At 41.4% G+C, this 11,320-nt stretch overlaps 1 protein-coding gene across 1 annotated transcript; it reads right to left on the bottom strand.

The window, feature by feature from the left end:
* Positions 1 to 122: 122 nt before the first annotated feature.
* On the bottom strand, positions 123 to 10,384 carry LOC118386662 (NF-kappa-B inhibitor epsilon-like). Its single transcript, XM_035774383.2, has 6 exons — positions 9,660 to 10,384; positions 6,912 to 7,014; positions 5,544 to 5,754; positions 4,264 to 4,352; positions 3,201 to 3,449; positions 123 to 1,716 (listed from the first exon to the last, which is right to left on the bottom strand). The coding sequence occupies exons 1-6, from the start codon at positions 9,998 to 10,000 to the stop codon at positions 1,648 to 1,650; spliced, it is 1,062 nt and encodes a 353-aa protein (XP_035630276.1). The 5' UTR covers positions 10,001 to 10,384; the 3' UTR covers positions 123 to 1,647.
* Positions 10,385 to 11,320: the final 936 nt, after the last annotated feature.

Raw genomic sequence — 11,320 nt, 5'->3', positions numbered from 1 at the left:
AAGTCTAGTTTATGCCCAAATAATGACTTAAGTCACTCAAATGCTTGTGAAAGAAAATAGGCCAACATACAAATAGAAGGTAAAACATTCCCCACAAACAAAGAAGAAATGAATCCCTCTGCCTCATTGAAAGGCTTCTTTATTCTCTGGTCCCAGTCTCACCTTGAGCCTGTGACTGAATACTCATTATGGGCAGACAGAGTATACAGAGAATAGACAAAGTGATCTGGGTGAGTGGAATTTACAGACGTATTGTACTAAAGAGGGTTATCAGGAAGAATCAAGCAACAGGCAAATAATGTTTTACCAAAAGCAGCTGACAGGAAAATGAGAAATAAGGAGTTTTGTAGTTATCAATGAGGCTTTGTTCTCCCAAGTCAGCATCCTACAATGTTTAGAACAAGTTATTGGATGGATTTGCTATACATGTTGAGTCAGCAATAGCCTGCTAACAACTTGGATTAAAATGTGAGTATTGTTCAACCAGATTCTTCGCCACAAAACCAATTTGTAAGTCGCTCTGGATAAGAGCGTCTGCTAAATGACTTAAATGTAAATGTAAAACATCTAGTCCACAGTATATAATCTACATAATTGCTTAAATCCTTAATTCCAAATGCCATCCTTTATGTATTATCCTCCCTGCTCAGACAGATGTGCATATACAGTACTATAAACAATTAATGACACACTTCAATTAAAAACTCCAAAGATAGGTTTGAAAATGACCCCCTCCCCCAAAAAAAGAGTGAAGCTATAATCTTATTTATTTTATTACAAAATATAAGAGTTTGAAAGTGTAGGCAAAACATCTAAACAAGCCAGTCTGACTCAGTACACCATAACAAGGATCATACCTGATATATCGGAGATTGAGAACAATGAGAAAAATGGTAAAATAGGGAAGATTTTACTGTATTGAAAATACAGCTGTTATGATTGTGTCTTACCAATAGCGGAAAGAAAATGCATTCAAAGCAGAAACCGAGAACTGAAACATACAATGAAAGATATTAAATTATGATGAAGAACTTCTCTCCATAACAGATTTAGTGACTAAAGTATAATTGAAAAACATTTAAGCTGAAACAATGTTCAATTATAGCATGACAGCAATGTATTTTCTGTGTTGAAACTACATTTCCCACTATAATCAGTTATTATACACATGTGATAAAGGAGGTAGATTCCCTGTGTACTTTATAGGGAAATGAAACATTTTAATTTCATTATTTCTGCTCATATTCATACACTAGGTTTTGGTAGTAAATCAGTTACCTTGTATGAGAGAATGTTTCATTTAAGTCTACATGAGATTTTCCTGCATTTGAAAACAGTTATCAACCATCAAATTATATGACAGACACCCTTGTACCACTTTGCTAGCAGAGATTAACTTTTCAACGTGAGTGTCTAAAGAGTTCACACACTGACATATACATACACACACACACACACACACACCACACAACAACGATAAATAACCCTACAGCAAAGATTTATGTAAATTAAAAATCACATTTAAAACAGCAAATTACAAACATGATTGATGTAAAGCTACACTTTTCTGACAAGGCTCCATGATGATGTTCAAGAGGTCAAATGTCACCTGTTGTAGAGTATTCAGGTGGTGAGAGAAGTACACGGTCAGAATGGTACTCTAACCACTGACCTGCCCTGGATTTGGATGTCATCAAAAGGGAAAAGAGCAATGATCTGAAACAAAAGCATATGGTGGGGGTTACATGTCACATTATATGTTCTACCTTTAGCCAGACAATAGTTCAGTCAGTCTCCTTCACAACAGGAAATAATCTGGAGAGGTTTCACCCCCACAAAGCATTAAAACATTTTTTATTTCAAGCACGCTGAGTGAATACTAGATTTTGAGTCACATGAAACACTTTGAGCTGGTTTCCCAGACATTCACTACACGACCAAGAATATTTGGACACCTGCTCATCAAACATCTCGTTCCAAAATCATGGCCATTAATATAGAGTTGGTCCCCCCCCTTTGCTAGTATAACAGCCTCCACTAGATGTTTGAATATTGCTGCTCGGACTTTCTTCCAATCAGCCACAAGAGCATTAGTGAGACAGGGCACTGATGTTGGGCGATTAGGCCTGGCTCGCAGTCTGCGTTCCAATTCATCCCAAAGGTGTTCGATGTGGTTGAGGTCAGGGCTCTGTGCAGGCCAGTCAAGTTCTTCCACACCAATCTCAACAAACCATTTTTCTATATGGACTTCACTTTGTGCATGGGGGCATTGTCATGCTGTAAGAGGAAAGGGCCTTCCCCAAACTTTTGCCACAAAGTTGGAAGCACAGAATCATCTAGAATGTCATTGTATGCTGTAGCGTTAAGATTTCCCTTCACTGGAACCATGAAAAACAGTCCCAGACCATTAGCCCTCCTCCACCAAACTTTACAGTTTGCACTATGCATTGGGGCAGGTAGCGTTTTCCTGGTATCCTCCAAAAACAGATTTGTCTGTCGGACTACCCGACGGTGAAGTGTGATTCATCACTCCAAAGATCGCGTTTCCACTGCTCCAGAGTCCAATGGCGAGCAAGCTATACACCACTCCAGCCGACGCTTGGCATTGCGCATGGTGATCTCAGGCTTGTGTGCGGCTGCTCAGCCATTGAAACCCATTTCATGAAGATCCCGACGAACAGTTCTTGTGCTGACGCTGAGTGTTGCAACCGAGGACAGACGCGCTTCAGCACTCGGCGGTCACGTTCTGTAAGCCTGTGTGGCCTACCACTTCACAACTGAGCCGTTGTTGCTCCTAGACTTTTCCACTTCACAATAACACCACTTACAGTTGACCAGGGAAGCTCTAGCAGGGCAGAAATGTGAAGAACTGACTTGTTGGAAAGGTGGCATCCTATGACAGTGCCATGTTGAAAGTCCCTGATCTCTTCAGTAAGGCCATTCTTCTGCCAAAAAGTCTGTGGGGAATGCATGACTGTGTGCTCGATTTTATACCCCCGTCTGCAATGGGTGTGGCTGAAAGAGCCAAATGCACTAACTTGAAGGGGAGTCCATATATGTTTGTAAATATAGTGTAGATTAAGACTATAGCTATAGTCCTGGTCTAAAATGCATGTTCAATGGAGAATCTGCATTGAAAGTGCTTTTTAGTCCACTACAAGGATTATGTGTTGGACTCTGGCCCTTCCTCTATATCTCACATCATCATTGCCGCCAGCTAGATCCAGTGCCGTCTCATCCTCTATGTTCCTCAGCATCTTATCAGCCCCGGATTGGCAGAGCAGGTTGGCGATGGCTGCGTCCTGCCGGCCAACGGCGAGGTGAAGTGGTGTGCAGCCGTTAAACATCGGGACGTCCACATCGGCTCCCTTGTTCAATAGCAGCGTCATAGAGACAATATCATGGAGCTCCACTGCCATATGGAGAGGTGTTTTACCGCTCGTACCTTCCTGGGGGAGAGAGAGAAGACAGACGTGGGTTAGGGACTCGATAAATAAAATGTGCCCTCAAAATAGGATATGAAGGGCACAAATGGAGGGAGCAAAGGGTCAACAAATCTTAGTAAAGGACATTTTACAAGCTGTCCTCTTCAATACAATATCTATTAATTCAAATACTGAAAACAATCAATGAGGCAGCTTGATATCTACTGTATAGCATGTTTATTTCACACAGAAAGATATCTAGGGTAGTGTTAGGTCATGTTATGTTCTATATCTATGTGTGTCTGACTCAGACTTGCTGGCCTGGGCCTCTTCTCTGACGAGTCTAGCTGCTCCAGAAAAAGCTCCCATTACGTCAGGCTTTCTAGCCCAGCAGCCTCACGACCCAACTAATTACGTTGTCATGAATCTATCAGAACCTGCTGAGCTCAAGGCCATATCACTATCAGTCTCACTACAGCAGTGCACAAGTGCAGCAGATGGGAGTACAGTAAAGTACATAGCTTGAAGGAGACTCTGTACTTCTAAATAAATACCATGCACACATTATGACATGATGCATTCACTTAGGACAGTATAGTGTAGTTTGATCATCTATGTCGAGGTAAATATTTCTCTGAGGATTTAGCTATGACACATTGAAGTACTAACTACAGTATTATTGCACAAGGTAATGCACTGTGAGTAATACAAGTCCAGTGAGCAAAATTGTATGAAAGAGGTTTTTTCAATGTATTTATCAAAAATACTTTTCTCAACATCTAGTGCTCATAGCGAGGTTATTGTAACAGAGTACACCCGGGGGAGTAACTGGACTAACCTGGATGTTGAGGTCTGCCCCTTTTTTCATCAGTAGCTTCATCAGACGATGCTGCCTGTTCACAGTGGCTAGGTGGAGAGAGGTAAGACCTGAAGAAGAAGACATTCCTTTCAAAAACCACCTTTCTGAATGAGCGATTTTATGAATTTGAGTAGATGTTATAGCTAGTATCAAACAAGAGTCGGTAAGGTCATACCACGTGACTCACAATAACCTACATACCGAACAAAATATACAATTGTTTACATCTATAAACATGATTCATATCTGCAAAGCCTACTAAGCCAGGAACATCGAAAACTAGCTAGACCGCAACAACGATTCATTTACACCAGTTTTGTCTCGCACTTTGCAATGTTGCGATAAAACAACACGCGAGGTGGGTACATCCTCGGATAGACGCCAACACATCAACAGGAATTGACACTAAATAAAGAGCCATCACATCATGGTATCATTATAGCCTCGTACACAGCCTACAAACTGATCATCCTGGGCCCTGTTCAGTAGGCAAAAGTTATAGAATGTTCAAATAGAAATACATTAAAACAGATCTATGAAAAATCCCCACTTAACATTCAGTCTGTCTCCAAACAGGCTCTCAAAGTGCTTGATAGTGCTTGATATGAAGCCCAATAGCCATCATCACTGTTACATCCTCAGAAAGCATGAGCTCCTGAGTTGGGAAAATCTTGTGCAATACACCGACGCATGTCTTGTATTCAAGATCCTAAATGGCCTGGCTCCCCCTCCACTCAGTACTTTTGTTAAACAGAAAGGTCTGCCATGAGAGGTGACTGTAATAGTTCCCTTAAGGCAAAGCACCTTTAGTCAATCTGCTTTCTCTGTGAGAGCTTCCCATGTCTGGAATACACTGCCATCAGACACACAACTGCACCACCTATCACACTTTCACAAAAAACATGAAGACATGGCTAAAGATCAATCAGATTTGTGAACATAATCCCGAGCTGTGTATTGCTGCTTTCCATGTTGTCTGTAGCTTGTGAGGTGTGGAAACACTGTTGCTTTTTGTGCTGTTGCTCTGTCTGCATGCTATGTCTTGCTTGTCCTATGTTGCTCTGCATGTACTCACTGCTCATTGATTGTCTGTATTGTAATTGTTTTCATAAACCTGCCCAGGGACTGCGGTTGAAAATGAGCCGGTTGGCTGTCTGTTTTGCAACAGACATGTCAAGGTAGTCCCTCCCTGTTTTTCTTCTTTTTTCTCTCGCTCTTTTGGAGCCAAATTAATAATAATACAGGCCCTGCTTTCTCACCTCTCCAGTTCTGGGACTCGAGCACAGGGGCCAGCTTGCTGGAGGAGACATTCCGGATCATCTCAGTAGCGCACTCAACCCAGCCCTGTTCGCAGGCCATGTGGAGTGGCGTGTTCCCCTCCTGGTCCTGCAGCTCCAGGCTGGCCCCGCTCTCCACCAGGTCCCGCACCACCGACGAAAGATTCAGGTAGGTGGCTAGGTGTAGCGGCGTCTGGGAACATGCATACAAAATAATAACTCCCACGGGTAGACTCAATATGGCCGCCAGCCCACCCACCACTGAAAATTGACTAGGATGGGGATCACATAGAATTTGTAATTCTATGGACCACGTACCAACCTGAACAAACCAACAAAGGGTTAGTATGGGAGGAGGGTGTGATATCTGACTTGGAGTCAGTATGTACCCTCTTCTCAAAGTTTCATTTGATACAATCAGGATTACTAAGACCCAATATAGGAGCTGATCTTAAGTACAGTAGCTCGTATTTATAACGGAGCTTTACTATAGAACTCTAATGCCAAGTGAGGTGATTAGCAAAAATGCATTGGTAGGCCTGAGACATCTCAATGTGAAACTCCTGATTGAACTGGGTAGGGCTGACTAATATAACCAGTAGGGCCACTATTGCTTGTGTGGCTTTTGGTAAACGCTAACAGAACAGAGAGAGAACAAGATGTGAGTCATGGTGCAAAATGCTGACTGTCATTTCTGACCTCCCAGACATTTTCCTCTCCGACCCATCAGGATGTCTCAAACGCCCCTTCAGCTTGCCTCACCCCCCCTCATACCTCCCTCACCTCTGTAAGTGACAGGTTACACACCTCGCCCCCTTAATGTTCAGTCAAAGCTCCTCTTAAATATGCACTGTCCAGTTGCACATTTCTCATCTATGACTGCGTTTTCTCAGGCAGCCCAATTCTGATATTTCTTCCACCAATGAAAAAACTCAATCAGATGTGATTGGTCAAAAGACCAAATTGGTGATTTTTTTGAAAATAATTTTTAAGGCCTGTGTAATCTCAGCCTTAGAGACAAAAATATTCCAGATAAGATTTCTTGTTTTTGAACGCGGGAAAGCAGGGGAGTTTCCAATTTCCATTTAAACTCCCTTATGAAATAACCCTAGAACCCGTCTCACCCACAGAACCATTCCAGTGAGAGGATGTACTACTGGAGAATGGGGAAGAGAATGCTCTTCAATTACAGGATGCAGAAATAACATTATCATCTCTGTTGTTGTCATAAACATTGACAGTTGCAATCGTCAAGAGGAAGTATCATATCATGAAGGTTAAGTAGTTTCAGTACACCAGTACCCGTGTTGAGGGTGTAAAGATAAGGGGGTGTGGCTGTGTCTTCTGTACCTGGTACAAGTTGTTCTGAATGTCTAAGACATCTTTGGGGAACAGCTGTATCAATTGGTGAGCGAAGTGTTCATCTTCATGGATGATGGCTAAATGCAGGAGTCTGGAGGGGCGACAAAAACAAACCATTTCTTATAAAATGTCAATCATAAATCTATCAGATTTTTACATTTTACATTGCAGTTGTCACAAAGTGCTTCTGCAGTAAACCCGCCTAGGCCGCACAGCAAACAAAGGCAGTTTTGAGTTGCGGTCACTTAAACATTGCATTCAACTGAAAAGTGAGCAGCCTGGGGAGAGTGGAAACATTTCTCATGACATTCCTAGTTACTTTAAATTAAATATTTAAAAAATGTGAGCAGCAGGATATAATAAATGGATTTCGTCATGTGATGGAAAGAATGTCATCTAGATCTACCTGGAAATGTAACACACAGCATCCCATGAATGAAAACTGCTTAGTAGGCCACAGTGCTCAGTGGTTGCGAATGCTGCGCAATAATGGAACTTTTATGCAAAGAATAGTCATGTCAAGAGGATGTTTGATTCCACAAAGCACTCAAAATATGTATCTTCTCAGTTATCATTTGTTGTAATTGAACTCGAGTTATATTTGGATAATATCCTAAGATCGAACAAACAGAACCATCGGGTTATTACTGAATGTTCAGCAAACACAAGCCGCACGCCTATGAACATGAACTACTCAGTTAAAATAGCAAACGCAATGCATCTTGTTATTTACTGCAGCCCATATACAAAGTCATGACATTTGATACATTCAATCAAAGTGGAGAACAAGAAACCCTTACCCCAAAAGCTAAAGGGGAAGTTCTAGCAGACAAAAGAGCCAAATGCAGGAAATGGAACAAGGCCACTGCAGTGCTTTATTTAACCCTACAATAAGGCTTTCCAGAACACATTGTTCACACACTTCTCCCTACATAGTGCACTACTTTTGACCAGGGCACTCATTGTCTACCTAACTAACTAATGTGAAAGTAGTAACTCGTTTAGCCTATCCTTGTTCCATGCTAAATGTCTTCATGCAAATCTATTTATCTTGTAACTTCATTTTAAGACAATCCATTTGACATATAAAAAAGCAACTAAAAATAAAATTAAAATAAAACATTTACTTGCACAAGTAAGACCGTAGATTATGATTTAATAACTCCTCTTCAAAGCAGAGCCAGTAGCCTGGTCCCATATCGGTTTGTGCAGTCTTGCCAACTCTTATGGTCAATGTCTGGTGTGACAAACATATGGGACCAGACCACAGAACTTGCAGGCATTCTTTCGCAAGATCTTCCTTGGAAAATAAACTTTTTTTTTTAAAGTCTCAAATGGGATTTCCTAGTATGAACAGTTGGGTAAGATAAAACAAAGAAAAGATCCCACGGGGGAAATTAAATGCCTGCACCATGGTACTTTCTCAAGTCACAGGATTGATGTAATGTTTTGTGGGTTCTTTCTATTGTTAGGTAAATATAGTACAGGTCAGAGAATGCTTCCTTGTGACCTAGTCAGACAACGAGAGCAAGGATATGAAAGGATGTCAGAGAGACAAAAAAGCTGTTACTCTATCAATGGACTCACTTCGACGTTGAACAATTGATAGCGATCAACATAATGTATTTCTGAGTATGCTGACTCCAAAGACAAAGCCAGGACTGAGTGGAACGCAAAATCACATGTAGAAGGCCAATAAAGGTCAACAGTTTGCATGTCTGTGACTGTGTGTGTAGAAATTGTATGACTTTCATTGATCAGCCTATTCTTGGACCTAGCGAGAGAAGTACTATGTGAACATGTGCCCTGCCTTGTCTATCACGGGGAATTTCCACAGCCATGTCTCTTACACTTCTGCTTTCCAAGTCGAGGCACCCCACAGGAGTCCATCCACGATCATGACAGCTTTCACAGGCGTGAGTGTATCACTCTAAACTTAAACTCTCTCTAAATCGACATCACATGCCATAATGACTGGGAATAGGATTAACATGACATATGCAAAGAGGTGAATTTCTCCAGCGCAGGCCAAAACTACAGCCCATCCCCCAAGCCTTTTATTCATTCAGACAGCAACAACACTGTGGGTTGCTCGACTGTTCCGCTGCAAAAAAAATGCATCCATCTTCAAATTGTTATGTTGGTTAACACACATCAGACATGATGATGTCGAAAACCATCACCGGTTTGTTGACAGTGGTAATTTTAGTCTGTGCTCTCATGGCCAGTTGAACCCCCCCTAAAAGGACAACCAAAGAGCAACAACACCAATCCAATTTCTGTCAGTTGTACAGGGTGTGTCTGGGGGTGTCTCTAGGGGCAAAGGGTTGAGTTTTCGATTGAACACAAATGTATGGGGTAGAACAGACATCACATTGTGCATTAGGATTAAGTTGGTTGATCATTGTAATCATGGCCCAATTAGTAACTCAATCGTCTATGCTATGCATTTTAGACTGTGAAAATTCATATTTTGGACAAAGAGATTGGCATTAAAGGAGATTGGAAAATCAAACTCAAATACGGTTGGCCCTACTTTTATCTATACTGAAAAATGCATAATAAACACGTTAATGATTGCACACATCCACATATACGTGTATTTCTTGATACATCGTTTCACTTTAAGGTCGTCGACATGGACACATTTGACTTATTCAAGAACATAGGCATAGGATACATTTAAATATGTATTACTTTAAAAAACGTACGTATGTATACATTTAAAAAACGTACGTGTCTCCATCTTCAGTGATGTTGGTGAGAAGGTTCTCTTTATGTTCCAATTCTGTATTCTTCGCACTGTCATCTTCAGACTCCGAAATGTTGCAGCCCTCTATTAATATCTCACTGAAATTCTCAACAGTTAGTGACGACGAGCCATAAGCAGAATCCAACCGCTCCTCTGTGTTGCTGCTACATTTGTCCCTGGCTTCACTGGATTCAGAAGTCGAATCCTGTACGGGTTTGTTATAGGGATCATCTTTCGTAAAATATTGGAACGATTCAACACCAGAGTCTATTCGGTTATCCTCTAATAAATTCACTTTCCCATTTGCATCTTCAGCGCTTGCCATGGTGGCCTCCGGCCCGCAGTCACTGCAGGTCGGCTTTTCAGGTTTAAACCCTAAAAGGACTGACTACCTGTTGCTTGATGGTGCGAGCAGTCCTCCGTGGAAAAGTCGATCACACCAGAGAAGGAAGGAAATCACTGTTCCTTTGTTGCTTTTCATGCCACCGGGTCGAGCGCTATTCTTTTCCCTCAAAACTGCAGTTAAATGAAAATAAGTGAAGTGATCTTGCGACACCGTATACATGCAAAATGGGCCATTTAGTTCAAACCATAAAAATACTTAAAAATCAACAACAGGATTTCAAATAAATTTGGTACGCTCATAAACTGAGGTCAGCCTACATAGTTGAGAGCACGTGAGCAATGAAAGGCGATTGGGTAAGCGCTCAGCTCTGACATTGGGGAATCCCCGAAGGGCGTGGTATGCGTTTACATTACAACCACCCACCAACGCCATGGAGTCTCCCTGGTTTTACAGGATATGTTTGACCAATGTTCCCTGTACCGTGCTTTCATATGTCTATTTATAAACCAACCGGGAGATTCACAAGTTAAGTAAATAGGGAGTTCATTTTTCAGTGAGTAGGCAAGAGGCCCTTTCTTAGGCCTAAAAACAGACAGCCAAATCTAATAATAATGTTGAAATATGGAGACAGAATTCAAAACGTGTAGCCTATGAGTTGACCTATAAGTAAGCATTTAGAATAGGCCCATTACAAACATGGAAGTAAAACGTCAGTGGGCTATTAATATAGCCTACTAAGATGCTGACCAGACCACTCGCGCATGCGCATGATGATTTTGTACACAAACACCAGATGCAATCAGGACATGAAATATCAAAACAAACTCTGAACCAACTATATTAATTCGGGGACAGGTCGAAAAGCATGAAACATTTATGGAAATTTAGCTTGCTGTTGCTAACTAATTTGTCCTGGGGTTGTTATTTTACCTGAAATACACAAGGTCCTCAAATCCGTTAATTAATCCAAAAATAAAAGGGTAAAACAAGTTTGTTACTAATAATTTCTACTCCTTCAGGCCTCTTCTATTGATTTTATATGGCGTTTGGCAACCAACTTTAAGGTGCATTACCACTACCAACTGGAGTGTAGACCTCAGTTCATCTTTCAATCACCCACGTGGGTATATGGCCCTAAAACCCAATGAAGAGATGGGAGAGGTGGGACTTGCAAGTCAAGCATTACAAATAGAACCAAGTTCTATTTTAGCACCTGCCTACGCAGATGATGCTCGTTGACGCACACCAGCAGTGTGGGTGCAATGATTTAGTACATTTATTTGGCACCGCTTGCATACG

This window comes from Oncorhynchus keta, chromosome 8 (genome assembly GCF_023373465.1).
Source record: "Oncorhynchus keta strain PuntledgeMale-10-30-2019 chromosome 8, Oket_V2, whole genome shotgun sequence".
NCBI lineage: Eukaryota > Metazoa > Chordata > Actinopteri > Salmoniformes > Salmonidae > Oncorhynchus > Oncorhynchus keta.
Note: the sequence above shows the minus strand (reverse complement) of the source record. Positions and strands in the feature narration are given on the sequence as shown.

What these genes read in the sequence shown, in the direction of transcription:
- LOC118386662 (XM_035774383.2), bottom strand. Translation starts at nt 10,000, where the DNA reads ATGGCAAGCGCTGAAGATGCAAATGGGAAAGTGAATTTATTAGAGGAT. An exon ending in ATCACTGAAGATGGAGACAC is followed by an intron (nt 7,015 to 9,659) that starts GTACGTTTTTTA and finishes TCGCCCCTCCAG; the next exon opens with ACTCCTGCATTTAGCCATCA. An exon ending in CGAGTCCCAGAACTGGAGAG is followed by an intron (nt 4,353 to 5,543) that starts GTGAGAAAGCAG and finishes CTTCTTCTTCAG; the next exon opens with GTCTTACCTCTCTCCACCTA.